Raw genomic sequence first — 15,908 nt, 5'->3', positions numbered from 1 at the left:
TTTAGTTTGATATTGTCTTGCTGTATATTGCCTGTATTATGTTTAGGTATGATAATTGTATCCCTGATCTCTCCAATACCTTTATCATGAAGGGCTGTTGGATTTTGTCAAAGGCTTTTTTTTTTTTTTAGCATCTAATGAGCTGATCATGTGGTTTTTTTTCCCTTTCATTTTGTTTATATGATGAATTACATGGACAGATTTCTGTATGTTGAACCATCCCTGCATCTCTGGGATGAAGCCTACTTGATCATGGTGATGACTTTTTTTTTGGATGATCTCTTGGATTTGGTTTGCCAGTATTTCATTGAGTATTTTTGCATCAGTGTTCATAAGGGAGATTTGTCTGTAATTTGTAGGTGTAACCATCTTATTAAATAAGAAACACAGAGCCGATTCAGAGATGAAAGCCAAGAGGTCAGAGCAATAGCTAAGAGCTGAGATTAAAAACCTTACCCTTCACTGCCACTGCTGTCCTACCTCTCCGCAAGAGACCTCCTTCCTGTGTGTTTGTGCTTTTTATTGACTTTCTGTTCTGCCTTCTCTTTGGTTGTAAACCCAACCACATGACCTTCTCGTCACTGCCCATCTGTACAGACTTCCAGGTCTTCTATGGTTGGTATTGAGATTAAAGGTGTGTGTCTCCATGCTGGTTGTATTCTTGAACATACAGAGATCTGCCTAGCTCTGCCTCCCAAGAGCTGGGATTAAAGGCATATGCCACCAAAGCCAGGCTCTGCTATGGCTTGCTATTAGCTCTGACCCCCAGGCAACTTTATTTATTAACATACAAATAAAATCACATTTCAGTACAAATAAAATATCACCATATTTTCCCCTTTCTATTTTAATAAAAAGAAAAAGGTTATAACTAACATGAAAAAACTATATATAAAAGTACAATAACTATAGACAATATATACAAGTAATAAATACCTAAACAATGTCTAGTCCATTTGTATTTGACAAATTCAGAGAAAATAATTCCATTATCTATCCTATTTTGGTAAGTCCAAAATGTACCTAATTCACTTTCTATCCTAACTAATCTTCAACTATAACTAACTAATCTTCAACTCCCTCAGAGACCCAAGAAGAAAATAATATTACCTAATAAAAAATAAAAAACAGGAAGTGCATGCAAGCAGCTTCCCAAAAAATATGTGAGTTGACAGAAACAGCCAGCTGCCTGGACAGTCACCTGAGGTTTCTCCGCAGTGTTGGGGCATCATCTTCAGCCTATAGGCTTAGCATATCTGACAGACTCACTTGTGAAGTAGGATGTACACAAGGTCAATAGTTCAACCTCACATTGGGTGAGAGCAGCCCATGTACCAGAAACACCTGAATTCCACTAGTGTCATGCCATGATTCAGGATTTTAAATTCTGGAAATTGTTGATGTTTTTTGAATTCAGCTGTCCATTCTTCTTGGCTATGTGTGTGTGTGTGTGTGTGTGTGTGTATGTGTGTGTGTCTTCATCTCAGCATCCCGTTCTTCTCCATATCCTTCTATTAAATGCCAGTCTACTATTGAGAGGTGTGAGTTTAGTTACTCTTCAAAAATAACTGCTTCAGCTGCTGTCCCACTGCACATCAGAAGCCATTGGCCCACTGCCTGTTCAGCTGCCTTCGAAGACAAGGGTGCTGTACCTTTTCCGGATTGCAAAGGCCACTTCAGGGATGGTGCCATATTGTCCTGGCCCGCAGAAGATCCCTTTTGTTAAAGCCATAACCACACTTGTTTTGGCAAGAATCAGTAGTCCTTTGTTTCGTGTCCTGTATGTCCATTTTGTCCTGTTGTCAGCAGTCGATTGGAGGATACTTTGTTGTCCAGTGGTTAACTTTTGCCACAATGAAAGTTAACTCCATATGCAGTTTCTTCAATGCCCATATTCTCTCTGAAGTAGATTGGTACTGCAAGGAGCCAACATGTCTCATAGTCATAACAAAAAGAAAAATTTTCTAAGTTATTAAAACCTTTTAAATGCCATATTCTGTAGATCTCTGAAGAGTTTGAAGATGACCTGTCTATCTAAAATATATCTGCTCAATCTTGAAAACATACCTAATATGACTACAAGTTCTATTATAATGTCTAACTACTAACTTTCATTTCTTTATATCCTAATAGTTGATAATGATAACATTCAAGGATCAGAAAATTGCATTACATTGTTAAATGAACAGTATAAGTACAATTAGAAATATACATATAACATTTTCTAACAATACCAATTTCAATATATACATAATTTGTATGTAATAAAAAACAATCCAATTCAATGTAAAGTATTTAAAACTAGTAATTGTCTTTTTCTTTTCCTTCTTCTTCTTCTTCTCCTTCTTCTTCTTCTTCTTCTTCTTCTTCTTCTTCTTCTTCTTCTTCTTCTTCTTCTTCTTCTTCTTCTTTTTGCTTAGCCCTTTTCCTAACCCTTGACAACAACTTGTAACCAACCCCCCTAAACAATGAAAATTATCCCAGACCCAAAACCCATTAAAAAGACCAAAAAACCACCCGCCCCACACCACCTCTTTGGGAATGTGGGTGTTGTATTCTTAAAATTGCTTCCTGCTGGGTACAGACAAAGGTATCTTAATCCTGAAAAGAAAAATTTTAGGTTAATTGTCAAATTCTAGGAAAGGTAACTATATCCTTCATTATCCAGTCTGTGTATAATGCCAAAGTTCAGGGTTTATCTCAAGTCCTTATTCAAGTAGTCTTTGAGACTGGATCATCTCAGCTAGCCCTCTCAAAATTGCTCTGAGCACTTTGTAGTTCAAAGCTGATCTGTAGATGATGTTTGTCAGCTTAGTGAAATTATTATTTTCCACGTGGAATTGTTGTTGTTGTGGGGCCCCATCTTCTTCCTGGAGACTTCAGTTGATATTAGGCCTGGCTGTGATTTCCTGCAGAAAACTGATAAGAGACTTGAACACAAAGACATATATATGCAGCTAATTGAAGCTTTTTTTTCTAGAATTAGTTAGTACTCTATATGACCATTCATATCTTAACAAAGTTTAAAATGTATATATATATATATTTATATCTGTATATATATATATTAATCTTGTAAATTTTGATACAAAATTCATACTTTAAGAAAAGTTTAAAGAATCAGAATAGAATCAAAGAGTTGAGATTAGTAGTAGAATTGTCCCTTAATTAATTTGGTTTTTCTTTTGTCCCATAGCAGGAGATGGCTCTTTTCTTCTGGCATGACACAGGGAGTTTGCATTTTCCTTTTAACAACATGCTTGAGTTTAAAGAAGGAGAGAGCCATTCTCCAACTCCAAAGTCAGCTTTAAATTATAATTGAACTTAGACTATTAGAAGACCAATAGTGTTAAATTTCTTTAGAGAAGAGCAGAAACAAACATTTAGGAAGACTTATGAAATTTTTTAGATGATATACCAATAGGCCATTTCACTCTGTTTCCTGGGATAGATGATTTGTCCTTTTTCTTCAGTTGTCCAATGTTCTTCAGATTCCTTAGCCTTCATTAGCCTAAAAGACAAAAACAAAAACCTTTCCCCAAGACTAATTTTTGGGAGTTTCCTTTTTGGCAAGTTATTATCTAATTAAATGAAAAGGCATGTGCTAATGGTATAAATTAGTTTAAATTGGATGGTCATGCTGGTTGGTGAACTGTCACATCTTCTAATTAAGAGGACTCTCTTGTTCAAATCAAACCTTTATCAATTTTTATGGTGTCCACAGCTTATCTTCTCCTGTAGAAACAAAAGCAAAACCTTGTCCCCAACGTAAAACTTTTCCTGGTTTCCATTCTGAGGTCAGCACATCCTTACAGTATATAGACTGATTTAATTCTGTAGTTTTTTCTATTATCCAATGTCTCTCTGCAGCTGTTGTTCCTTTCTCATTGGCACTGAGAAAATTCAAAGTTAATAGAGCATTGTGCAGTCTATTTCTGGGGGGTTTTTGTTACCCCTTTCTGTTTATTTAGCATATCCTTTAGAGTTCTGTTTGATCTTTCTATAACTGCTTGACCTGTAGGATTATGTGGTATGCCTGTAATATGCTTTATATTGTAATAAGCAAAAAACTGTTTCATTTTAACAGAGACATATGATGGAGCATTGTCAGTTTTGATTTGTGCAGGTATACCCATGATGGCCATAATTTCTAGCAAATGAGTGATTACAGAATCAGCTTTTTCAGAACTCAAAGCAGTTGCCCATTGAAATCCTGAATAAGTATCGATGGTGTGGTGTACATATTTCAATTTTCCAAATTCTGCAAAGTGAAACACGTCCATCTGCCAGATTTCATTTCTCTGAGTACCCTTTGGGTTACATCCTGCTGGTAATGGTGTTTGATTGTAGAAGGAACAAGTAGGACATTTCTTTACTATTTCTTTGGCTTGTTGCCAGGTTATGGAAAAATCCTTCTTAAAACCTTTACTATTGACGTGATGTTTTTTTTATGAAATTCTGAGGCCTCCAGCACATTTCCTATCAATAATTTATAAATCTCATCATTGCCTTGTGCTAGAGGTCCTTGCAGACCAGTATGGGATTGAATGTGAGTTATATATAAAGGAAGACTCCTTTTCCTGATTGTATCTTGTAATTGAATAAATAGTGAAGTTAATTCTGAAGCATCAGGGATAAATTCTGCAGTCTCAATATGTAATATCACTCTTTCAGCATACTGAGAGTCAATAACTATGTTGAGAGGTTCTGAAAAATCCATTAATACCAAGAGAATACCATACAATTCCGATTTTTGAACTGAATTATAAGAACTTTGAACCACTTTACTTCAATTTTCTGATTTGTAACCTGCCTTTCCTTGTTTGTTGGCATCTGTATAAAATGTACAAACTCCAGATATGGGTTTTTCCCGTACAATTCGAGGCAAGATCCAACCAGCTCTCTTTATAAGATCAATTCTACCGCTTTTGAGATATTTGCTGTTAATTTCTCCCCCAAAATTACTGCAAGTTCTTTGCCAAGGTTCACTTTCTATCCATAATTTTTCAATGTCCTCCTTAGTTAAAGGTACAACAATTTCTGCTGGGTCTATTTCTGCTAATTGACGAAGTCTCAATTTTACTTTCCAAATCAAGTCAGAGATTTTTTTCCACATAAATTTTTAATTTTTTATTTGGTTTATTTGGTAAAAATATCCATTCCAATATAATATCTTCCCTCTGCATTAATATTCCTGTAGGAGAATGCCTAGAAGGTAAAATAACCAAAATGCAATCCAGCTTTGGATCAATATGATCCACGTGTCCTTCATGTACTTTCTTTTCTAGCAAGGCCAATTCTTTCTCAGCTTCAGGTGATAATTCTCTTGGACTATTTAAGTCCTTGTCACCTTCTAAGGTTTTGAACAAATTATTCATTTTTTCCCCAACAATCATTCGTAGATGAGAAATGTCTCCAAATAATCTTTGAAAGTCATTAAGAGTCTATAGTCGATCTCTCCTTATTTGCACCTTTTGGGGTCTAATTTTTTGTAGTTCTATTTTATATCCTAAATAATTAATAGAATCTCCTCTTTGTATCTTTTCAGGAACAATTTGTAATCCCCAGCAAGGCAAAATTTTCTTTACTTCTTCAAACATTCTTTCTAAAGTATCTGCATTTGAGTCAGCTAGTAAAATATCATCCATATAATGATAAATTATAGATTTAAGAAATTTTTTACATATCACTTTCAATGGCTGTGGTACAAAATATTGGCACAGAGTTGGGCTATTCAACATTCCCTGTGGGAGGACTCTACATTGAAATCTTCTAACCGGTTGAGAATTATTGTAAGTAGGCACTGTGAAGGCAAATCTTTCTCTGTCTTTTTCTTGTAAGGGTTTGATAAGGAACAGTCTTTTAAATCAATAACTATGAGAGGCCATCCTTTTGGTAACAGAATAGGCAAAGGAATTCCAGATTGTAGAGAGCCCATTGGCTGAATTACTTTGTTAATTGCTCTAAGGTCTGTTACCATTCTCCATTTACCAGATTTCTTGTTAATAACAAATATAGGAGAATTCCAAGGGCTGGTTGATTCTTCAATATGCTGAGCATTTAACTGTTCTTCTACCAGCTCTTCTAAAGCCTGGAGTTTCTCTGTTGTTAAAGGCCATTGCTGGACCCATACAGGCTTGTCTGTTAACCATTTTAAAGGTAGGGCTGTTGGTGTCTTTGGAAGATCATCAGTTTTTGTGCCCTGTTCTTTTATAATATGGATGGCTGGTGACCACTCATTAGAATAATATCTTCTAATATTTCTCTCAGAAACATGTTCTAGTTTATGATTTGTTTCTGAGGTTGGAGGGTGTTAATCTGAGTATTCCATTATTGCAACAGGTCTCAACCCCACAGGTTCATAGTTATGTTAGCCACATATGGTTTTAGTTTTCCTCTCTGTCCTTCTGGACCTATACATTCGAGCCATCTTGCACTCTATTTCACTTGAGATAATGTTCCAATGCCTAACAGTTGAACTTTACCTTCTGAAGAGGCCAAGTTGGATGCCAAAATTCTGGTGCAATTATGGTAACATCAGCACCTGTGTCTACCAGACCAGACAACAAAACACCATTTATTTTTATTGTTAAGTTTGGTCTTTGTTCATTTATACAAGTTTGCAAAAATTTTTCTTTATGTTTTCTTCTGAATTTCTTTTCTTTTTTTTTTATTGAAAAGCAAGATTTAATACACGGCAGCACACAAAAAGACTCAGGAGCTGAACTGTAATCCCAAATGCCAGTTGAAGCAGGTATTTGAGCACAAAAATCATAAACATCTATTGCCAAGTTACAGTTACAATTTTCACCAATTGGAGTTCAAAGATCAGGGGCTTTCCTTAAGTGTCCCATCATCTTTCTTTCTTTCTTTCTTTCTTTCTTTCTTTCTTTCTTTCTTTCTTTCTTTCTTTCCTTCCTTCCTTCCTTCCTTCCTTCCTTCCTTCCTTTCTTCCTTTCTTTCCTTCTTTCTTTTTTTCTTGAGACAGGGTTTCTTTGCACCTTTCCTGGAACTCACTTGGTAGGCCAGGCTGGCCTCAAACTCACAGAGATCCGCCTGCCTCTGCCTCCCAATTGCTGGGATTAAAGGGGTATACCATCATTGCCCAACAATGTTCCATCATTTTCTTTTTCTTTTTTCTTTTTAATGCCAAATGCTGTTTATTGAAGGAGGGAAGAAGTCTTAAATACAGGCTTACAGCACAATTGGAGAACCCTGGAGGCTATGATCAAAAACACTAATGACAGTCAGTGTTGGGAGGATATGGAGCAAAGGGAACACTCCTCCACTGTTGGTGGGAGTGCAAGCTTGTACAACCACTGTGGAAATCAGTATGGCAGTTTCTCAGAAAATTAGGAATGGAACTATTTCAAGACCTAGCCATACCACTCTTGGGCATATACCCAAGGAATGCTGATTCATACCACAAAGATACATGCTCAACTATGTTTATAGCAGCACTATTTGTAATAGCCAGAACCTGGAAACAACCTAGATGCCCAATTTTCTTCCAATGTACACATAAAACCCATTTTTTCTTTTAATGTGGAAAAATTTCTTTTAAACAGTTTCCTTTAAAATATCTGATATCTTAATTGACTTACCAAGTTTGCATAGAAGAGTAGAAATCCGAGGGAATTTCAAAACAGCTACGTAGTGTCCGAGGTGTGAATCCAGAGAGAGAGAGAGAGAGAGAGAGAGAGAGAAGCCACAAGTTCTGGCTAAAAGCTTAAATACAGCCACGTGTTCCTGCTTGAGCCGAGTTGAGCTTAGGCTCAGGCTTCCTTAAGCTCCGACCACATGCATTGGCATTCCTGTGTAGCTGTTGCAATTACAGTCGAGTGCAGCCAACTGGTAGCTCCAGCAGGCCTGAGTTGTTTGTAGCACCGGCTTTAAGCAAGTAGTTCCAGCTGTGGTTAACCCCTTGTAGCTACAGTCAGTCGGGCCTGAGACCTAAGACGAGCTGGGCCCGAGCTAGGGAACTGGGCCGAGCTAGGGAGCTGGGCCCAAGCTAGGGAGCGGGGCCACCTAGACGGGAAACTGGACCCACTGCCAAGCCAAGCCAAGTGGTTTTTACTGAATTCTTGCAACATTAGACACCAAATGTAGGTGTAACCATCTCATTAAATAAGAAACACAGAGCCGATTCAGAGATGAAAGCCAAGAGGTCAGCTAAGAGCTGAGATTAAAAACCTTACCCTTCACTGCCGCCACTGTCCTACCTCTCCACAAGAGACCTACTTCCTGTGTGTTTGTGCTTTTTATTGACTTTCTATTCTGCCTTCTCATTGGTTGTAAACCCAACCACATGACCTCCTCGTCACTGCCTGTCTGTACAGACCTCCAGGTCTTCTATAGTTGGTATTGAGATTAAAGGCGTGTCTCTCCAATGCTGGCTGTATCCTTGAACATACAGAGATCTGCCTAGCTCTGCCTCCCAAGAACTGGGATTAAAGGCATATGCCACTAAAGCCAGGCTCTGCTATGGCTTGCTATTAGCTTTGACCTCCAGGCAACTTTATTTATTAACATACAAATAAAATCACATTTCAGTACAAATAAAATACCACCATAGTAATTCTCTTTCTTTTTTGTGTGTTGTTGTTTGTTTTTGTTCTTTTGGGGGGCCCACCACCCAACTTCCAGATAAATCACACACAGAGGCTTATTTTTATTTATTTATTTATTTTTTTTGGTTTTTCGAGACAGGGTTTCTCTGTGTAGTTTTGCGCCTTTCCTGGAGCTCACTTGGTAGCCCAGGCTGGCCTCGAACTCACAGAGATCCGCCTGGCTCTGCCTCCTGAGTGCTGGGATTAAAGGCGTGCGCCACCAACGCCCGGCCCAGAGGCTTATTTTTAATTATGAATGCTTGACCTTAGCTTGGCTTGTTGCTAGCCAGCTTTTCTTAACTTCAAATTATCCCATCTATCTTTGACTTCAGGACTTTTCCCATTCTCTTACTTCTGTAAATCTTAGTTTTACTCTGTGACTTGCTGAGTAGCTGGGTGACTGGCTCCTGTGTTGTGGGGGGACTACTCACCCCCCCACATTTTCCCAGAGTAGAAGCAGCAGAAAATATTAGAGGAGAGAGAAACAGATAGAAAATACAGGATAGCCTTGAGAGGGCTTCAATTCTAACCCATCAGGCCCCAACTGTCTCTGTACTAGGGTATTTAAAGGAATGCCAAGGGGTCAAACAAAAGACCTCCCCCAGCACAGCCTTGATACAGGGGGAGGAGCTTGGACCTGCCTCAACTGAGTGTACAAGGGTCTGAAGACTCCCCATGGGAGGCCTTACCTTTTTGGAGGAGGGAATGGGAGATGGGTTGTGGGGGAGAGGCTGGGGAGTAGGAGGAGGGAAGAAAGGGGGATCTGTGGTTGTATGTAAAATGAATAAAAATTTCCTAATTAAAAAGTATAATATAGTATGTAGATGTAACCAACCGTCTTATTAAATAAGAAACACAAAACCAATGTAAAAGAGAAAGCCAAGAGGTCAGAGCTCAGAGCTAAAATCTTACCCTTCCTCCTGCGGTGCTCCTACCTTTCCGAAAGAGAGCTACTTCCTGTGTGTTTGTCTTTAATATAGTCTTTCTGTTCTGTCTTCTCATTGGTTGTAAACCCAAACACATGACTGCCTCGTCACTGCCTTTAAGTACAGCCCTCCAGGTCTTAAAGGCGTATGTCTCCAATGCTGGCTGTATCCCTGAACACACAGAGATCTACCTAGCTCTGTCTACCAAGCGCTGGGATTAAAGGCATGTGCCACCACCGCCATGCTCTTGCTATGGCTCTAATAGCTCTGACCCATGGGCAACTTTATTTATTAACATACAATTAAAATCACATTTCAGTACAAATAAAATACCACCATATATAGTAAATTAATTAGAAAAAGAGTTGACATTTATATGGTGACATGAATGGAATCAAACAGTGTGGGTTGTGTGGCAGAGCAGTGGCTGTGTCTCTGTCCCAGGAATAGAAAGCAGCCATCACCGTTAGAGCTGAGGTGGACAGGAAGAAAGGACACCCAGCTCTGACTGCTGGTGAAGCCACAGAGGCCACAGTCCTGTATGTTTTCTACCTGAGTAGCACACCCTTCTTCCACCTGGCTTGGTCACTCCTCTTCCTAATGGAAGACTGCTTTTTTTTTTTTTTTTTTTAATAGGGAAAGGGGTGCTCTGTCTACTGCATTTATCTAGAGTTTCAAGGAAATAAAGCTGCAGTAATAAAGTCTCATTTAATTAAGCACTGTGTTTTTTTTTTTTAAATGTTACTTTATTTCGATTGACCCATTGTAATTGTACAGGAACCTGAAGGACATTCTGTTGAGGAGTACAGTGATTAACCTGATAATTTCCGCAGAGGTGTAAGAGCAGCATCGGGCCAGACATGACAGACTCCAGGCTCCTGGGCAGCCTCTTCCTCGGGAAATTACCACACAGCTTCTGGTGCTCCCATTCATACTGAGCAAGCCACCACTTGAAGACAAGAAACAGCCCTTGAAAAGTGTCTGTGGTGTGACGTCTTGCAGCAGCCTTGGTACAGTGGGGAGGGACTTGGACCTGCCTAGGCTCAGTGTGCCTGACTCTGCTGACTCCCCATGGGAGACCTTGATTTAGGGGATGTGGGCATGTGGGGTGGCTTGGGAGGGAGGGCTGGAGGGTGGGAGGAGGGAGGAGGGGGGGATCTGTGGGTGGTATGTAGAGTGAGTAGAAAATTTCTTAATAAAGAAAAATGAAATAAAAAAAAAGAAAGAAAGGTTTACTGCTTCCACAGTAGGACTTAGGTAAGCTGTTATACTAGCATCTGCTTTGGCAACACTCATTAAAAAAAGGAAACATTCCACTAATGAATTTTTTACCCAATTATGAGAGCAGTTATGTGCTGTTTGGAAATCAGGTGTGCATAATATCATCAAGAAAACATATCCAAATACCACCACCTGGAAGGATAACTATTATTAGGGTTTCCAAGTTTAGATAATGATGTAAATATAAATTTAGTGTGCCTGATATCATTCAGAAGCAAACATTTCATATCTTTGTTTTAAATTCAGCCTTACATAGTGTTATGGCTTGGATGTGGTATGTGTCAGAGCTAGAGTCATGTGGTGTATGCTTGGTCCTTAGCAGGTGCGACTGAGAACCCTTGAGAGTGGAGCCTAGTGAGAGAGCCTTAGATCCTGGGGACATACTGGCAGAGGGTAGTTCTCAATTGTGACTCCTTGAGTTTGCCATAGTCATCAAAGGCCTAGCACCACCCACCTCTCTCTGCTTTTGCCCAGCAATGTAATCAGTTGTTTGCCCCACACTGAATCTTCCCACTTCCTCTACACCATAATATGACACAGCTAAGGACCAGCATTCACCAAGTCCTATTGCACCCCCTAGGCTTCCTGTCTCCAGAACAACACACTAAATGGAGTTGTTTACTTCATAAGTAGGCTCTGTGGAGTATTTCTTTATATTGACTGATACACATAGGAAATGTCTTCATACAGAACTACTTTGTAATTTCACAAACTGGCCTCTAGGCTCCTGTGGTACCAAAGAATCTAGCCCAGAGAGAAACTGTGGTCAGAATAGATGCAGATTGTGTCCTGTTTGGCTGTTTTTGGATTAAACACCATTGTGCTACAGTTATGGCAGTTTCTTGGCTCCCCTCCCCATAAGCCTCCACCAACGAGGAAGGGGCAGGAAATCCCAGAGTCTAGATTTTAAAGTAAATTGTTGTATTTGGTATGTAGCTCTCAGCCTTATTTTAGCACATGGTGCATGTTAAGGGACACACACAAGCACACAGATTGTATTAAAAGTTTGGAGACTGCTCATCATAGCACATGCTTCCTGACCTTGGACCTACTACATTGGTCTTTCTAGAGGGACTTGGCTGATTCATTTTGCTTGTTTGTCTTACAGGGTAAGGGGAGATTCATTCAGCAAAGACCTGGGCAGAGATTTGATATCTTCTGCCTCTTTATGTTCAGCCCGTCTCATCTCCTTAATGGTGTTGTGATGAGTCAATCTAGAGAAGACTTTCACCAGCTTTTTATAGTTCTATAGCTTGGGTATCTCTGTTATCTTTTTCATTCTTTGACCAAGACAAAAGCAGGCGCTACACACAGACCTCACCTCCTTGTTGACCAGCCCTAATTACAGCGCACAGGAAGTTGCATTGCCTGTTGTGGCCTCTCAGAGCTCTGAGGATGACGCGTGGCATCACATGAGCGACAGGAGATGTCAATTACCATATAACCACTTCCCCTCATTTTGCATTGGCCTGAGTAAGTACGTTTCAAAATGATGTCAAAATGGCAGGAATAAACATCAGTTGTGATTTCCTAAGGTAGTTGTGAAAATCCTCCACTTTGCCCCCTTGGCTGAGTGCTTGCCTTTTTTTTTTTTGTCTCACAGTTAGACGTGGTTGTGTCATTCAGTTTCTTCCATGAGCACAGTTCTTCCTGATGAACATGAAAGTTTTCCATTGTCCCCCTTTCCTCTTCATTGAATGTAGTGTGAAGTCTTAAGGCCTAGAGCTGTGGCAACCATCTTCTGGTAGTGAGGTGATCTACAGGCCCAGGAGAAGCCAGCATACTTGTGGAGAGAGTGAAATTGAGGGGTGGAGAGAAATAATCTGGACTCTCTTTTTTCTAGATGGTAGATTTGTTATTTTATATATGTATAAGTGTGTTGCTTGTGTGTATGTATGTGCGACGCATGCATACGTGGTGCCCTTGGAGGTCAGAAAGGGGTGTCAAGTTTCTTGGAACTGGAATCTGACTGATCGTGAGCTACCATCTGTGTGCTGGAAACCGAACCTGAGTTCTCAACCACTGAGCCATCTTGCCAGTCCCAGGTCTGGACTCTTAATCACATTTTTAAATTACCAATCAACTTAGAAAATCAACTAGTGTGGGAATATGCCTTAGAAAAAATTCTTATGACTGGTGGAACACTTTCTTGCCAATGATTTATCCTAATTGCTCTGTGTCCAGGGTGACCATTGGGCAAATGATGTAAATTTCCAAAAGGCAGTCTTAAAATGGCAGTAACCACAAAACTTAACACCCAAAAATTCAATTTCAAGAGTTGAGCATCATTCCTAATCCCCAGAACTTTATCATGAAGGCATGCTGATCGCTGTCAAGTGCTTTTGTTTGTTTGTTTTGAAGATGGTTCTCTGTGTAGTCTTGAATGTTCTGATCGTCTTGAACTGCCTTGAACTCACAGAGATCTGCCTGCCTCTGCCTCCTGAGTGCTGGGACTAAAAACATGAGCCATTGCTGCTTTTTGAACATCTATCAAAATGGTTATGTGGCTTCTGTCCTTATGTTTATTTATATGGTGTATTGCAATTTATCGGTTTACATGTCAAGCGAACCTTGCCTCTCTGGGATTAAGCTCCCTTGGTTGCAATGTATAATCTTGTTAATGTGTTCCTGAATTCAGTTCACAAGTACTTTAGTGAGAATTTTTTGGTTTATGTTCATCAAAGAAATTGATCTGCAGTTTTATTTTTGCTGTGTTTTTACCTAGTTTGGGTATCAGAATAAGCCTGGCTTCATAGAATAACTTTGGTAATATTCCTTTGCTTTCTATTTTGTGGAACAAGTTATGAATAGTCTGTATGGGCCCCGAAGAGCTGGCTCAGTAGGGAAGAGCACTGGCTACTCTGATCCTGGAGGATCAGAGCTCAGTTCCCAACACCTACATCAGGCAGCTCACAATCATCTGTAACTCCACCTCTAAAGGATCTAATGCCTCTCACCTCTAGGTCATTTACACTCCATTGGACATACCCACATGTGGACACATACACATAAACATAATTAAAAAAGTGAAATTTCTTTTCAATAAAAGAACAATTGGGGTGTCAGTGGGTTGCGGGTGCGGGCCGCGGGCGGGGTCGGGGCGGCTGTGTGGTCGGCGGCGCTGCGGGGACCGCGTTTAGAGTCGGAGCGAGCCTTCAGACCGCCTGCGCCGGCGAGGCAGCCAGGGCTGTCAGATCTGCGCAGAGCCAGCCCTCCGCGCCCCGTGGGCCCGGCAGATTTCCAGTATTCACACAACTTCTGCGTAAATATAGATCAGATATGATCCAGTAGGAAGACCAAATCCCAGAACAGTGATAGCCTGGTCACTAAAGGATGAACGGGGAGGAAGAATTCTTTGATGCCGTCACAGGCTTTGATTCTGATAACTCTACAGGGGACTTTTCAGAGGCAAATAAAATCAGTGGGATGATTGATTTGGACACCAGCAAAAGTACTAGGAGTGGGAAAAGTGGGGAGAGACCACCACAAGAGAATGGAATTCAAAAACACAGGACAGCCCTTCCTGCCCCCATGTTCACCAGAAGCGATTTCAGCGTGTGGAGTATCCTGAAAAAATGCATTGGTTTGGAGCTCTCCAAGATCACAATGCCAATTGCCTTCAATGAGCCACTGAGTTTCCTGCAACGGATCACGGAGTACATGGAGCACGTGTACCTCATTCACAAAGCCTCAAGTCAGCCTCAGACCCTGGAGAGGATGCAGTCTGTAGCTGCCTTTGCGGTCTCAGCTGTGGCTTCCCAGTGGGAGAGAACTGGCAAACCCTTCAACCCGCTCTTGGGGGAGACGTATGAGTTGATCAGGGAAGACTTAGGATTCAGATTTATATCTGAACAGGTCAGTCACCACCCTCCTATTAGTGCATTTTATTCAGAAGGTCTCAACCAAGACTTCATGTTCCACGGTTCCATTTACCCAAAGCTGAAGTTTTGGGGCAAGAGTGTCGAGGCAGAGCCCCGGGGGACCATCACACTGGAGCTTCTCAAACATAATGAAGCCTACACGTGGACCAACCCCACCTGCTGTGTGCACAATGTCATCCTTGGGCAGCTGTGGATCGAACAGTATGGGATAGTGGAGATCCTGAATCACAGAACTGGAGATAAGTGTATACTTCACTTCAAGTCATGTGGACTGTTCGGAAAGGAACTTCACAGAGTAGAAGGGTACATTCAAGATAAAAACAGGAAGAAGCTCTTTATAATTTATGGCAAGTGGACAGAATGCTTGTGGGGCATCGATCCTGTTTCATATGAGTCCTTTAAGAAGCATGAAAGGAGAAGTGACCACCCCAGGAAGGCCAAGATGGATGACGGCCCCGAGAAAGCGAACAGTGATATACCTGATGATATGACTGGACGATGTTCCTGTGGCTCAGGAGACTGTGCAAGTCATCCCCGGCAGTAAGCTTCTCTGGAGAATCAACAGCCGGCCCCCCAACTCAGCTCAGACGTACAACTTCACCAGCTTCACTGTGAGTCTCAATGAGTTGGAGTCAGGCATGGAGAAGACCCTGCCACCCACAGACTGCCGCCTCCGCCCTGACATCCGAGGCATGGAGAATGGCAACATGGATCTGGCCAGCCAGGAGAAGGAGCGACTAGAGGAAAAGCAGAGAGAGGCCCGAAAAGAACGTGCCAAAGAGGAAGCAGAGTGGCGGACCAGGTGGTTCTATCCAGGCGACAACCCCTACACAGGGACTCCTGACTGGTTGTATGCAGGGGATTACTTTGAGCGTAATTTCTCAGACTGCCCAGACATCTACTAAGTAAGGCCTGGGAGCCCAGGAGGAGGCCTGGGAGCTTGGACTCCTTGAGTGGTACTCTGAACTCCACAGCGGCAGACGCCAGCTTCTCCAGCCATGATGGACCTGATGGAGGACTTCTGCCAGCACTCTACTGTGTCACAGCCCCTTCATGAAGCTCCACTTGGGTCTTCACATTCACTGAGGCCTCAGAAGTCCCCAGTCCTTCTCACACCTGACAGACGTGCACAAGGCCAGCTGAGCTGGCAGCACACTCTGTTACAGATGTGTAACAAGGAAGACCCAGCAGGGCCTCGGGGCTCCTCCCAA

General features: G+C 41.1%; 1 protein-coding gene across 1 annotated transcript; it reads left to right on the top strand.

Annotated features, from left to right (window-relative positions):
- The first annotated feature begins 13,919 nt into the window (after positions 1-13,919).
- Positions 13,920-15,667, top strand: LOC114698708 (oxysterol-binding protein-related protein 2-like). Its single transcript, XM_037210689.1, is given in 2 exon segments — positions 13,920-15,187; positions 15,189-15,667. Coding segments are annotated over 2 exon segments (1,452 nt in total). The 5' UTR covers positions 13,920-14,149; the 3' UTR covers positions 15,603-15,667.
- The last annotated feature ends 241 nt before the right edge of the window (positions 15,668-15,908 follow it).

This window comes from Peromyscus leucopus, chromosome 14 (assembly GCF_004664715.2).
Source record: "Peromyscus leucopus breed LL Stock chromosome 14, UCI_PerLeu_2.1, whole genome shotgun sequence".
Taxonomy (NCBI): Eukaryota; Metazoa; Chordata; class Mammalia; order Rodentia; family Cricetidae; genus Peromyscus; species Peromyscus leucopus.
Note: the sequence above shows the minus strand (reverse complement) of the source record. Positions and strands in the feature narration are given on the sequence as shown.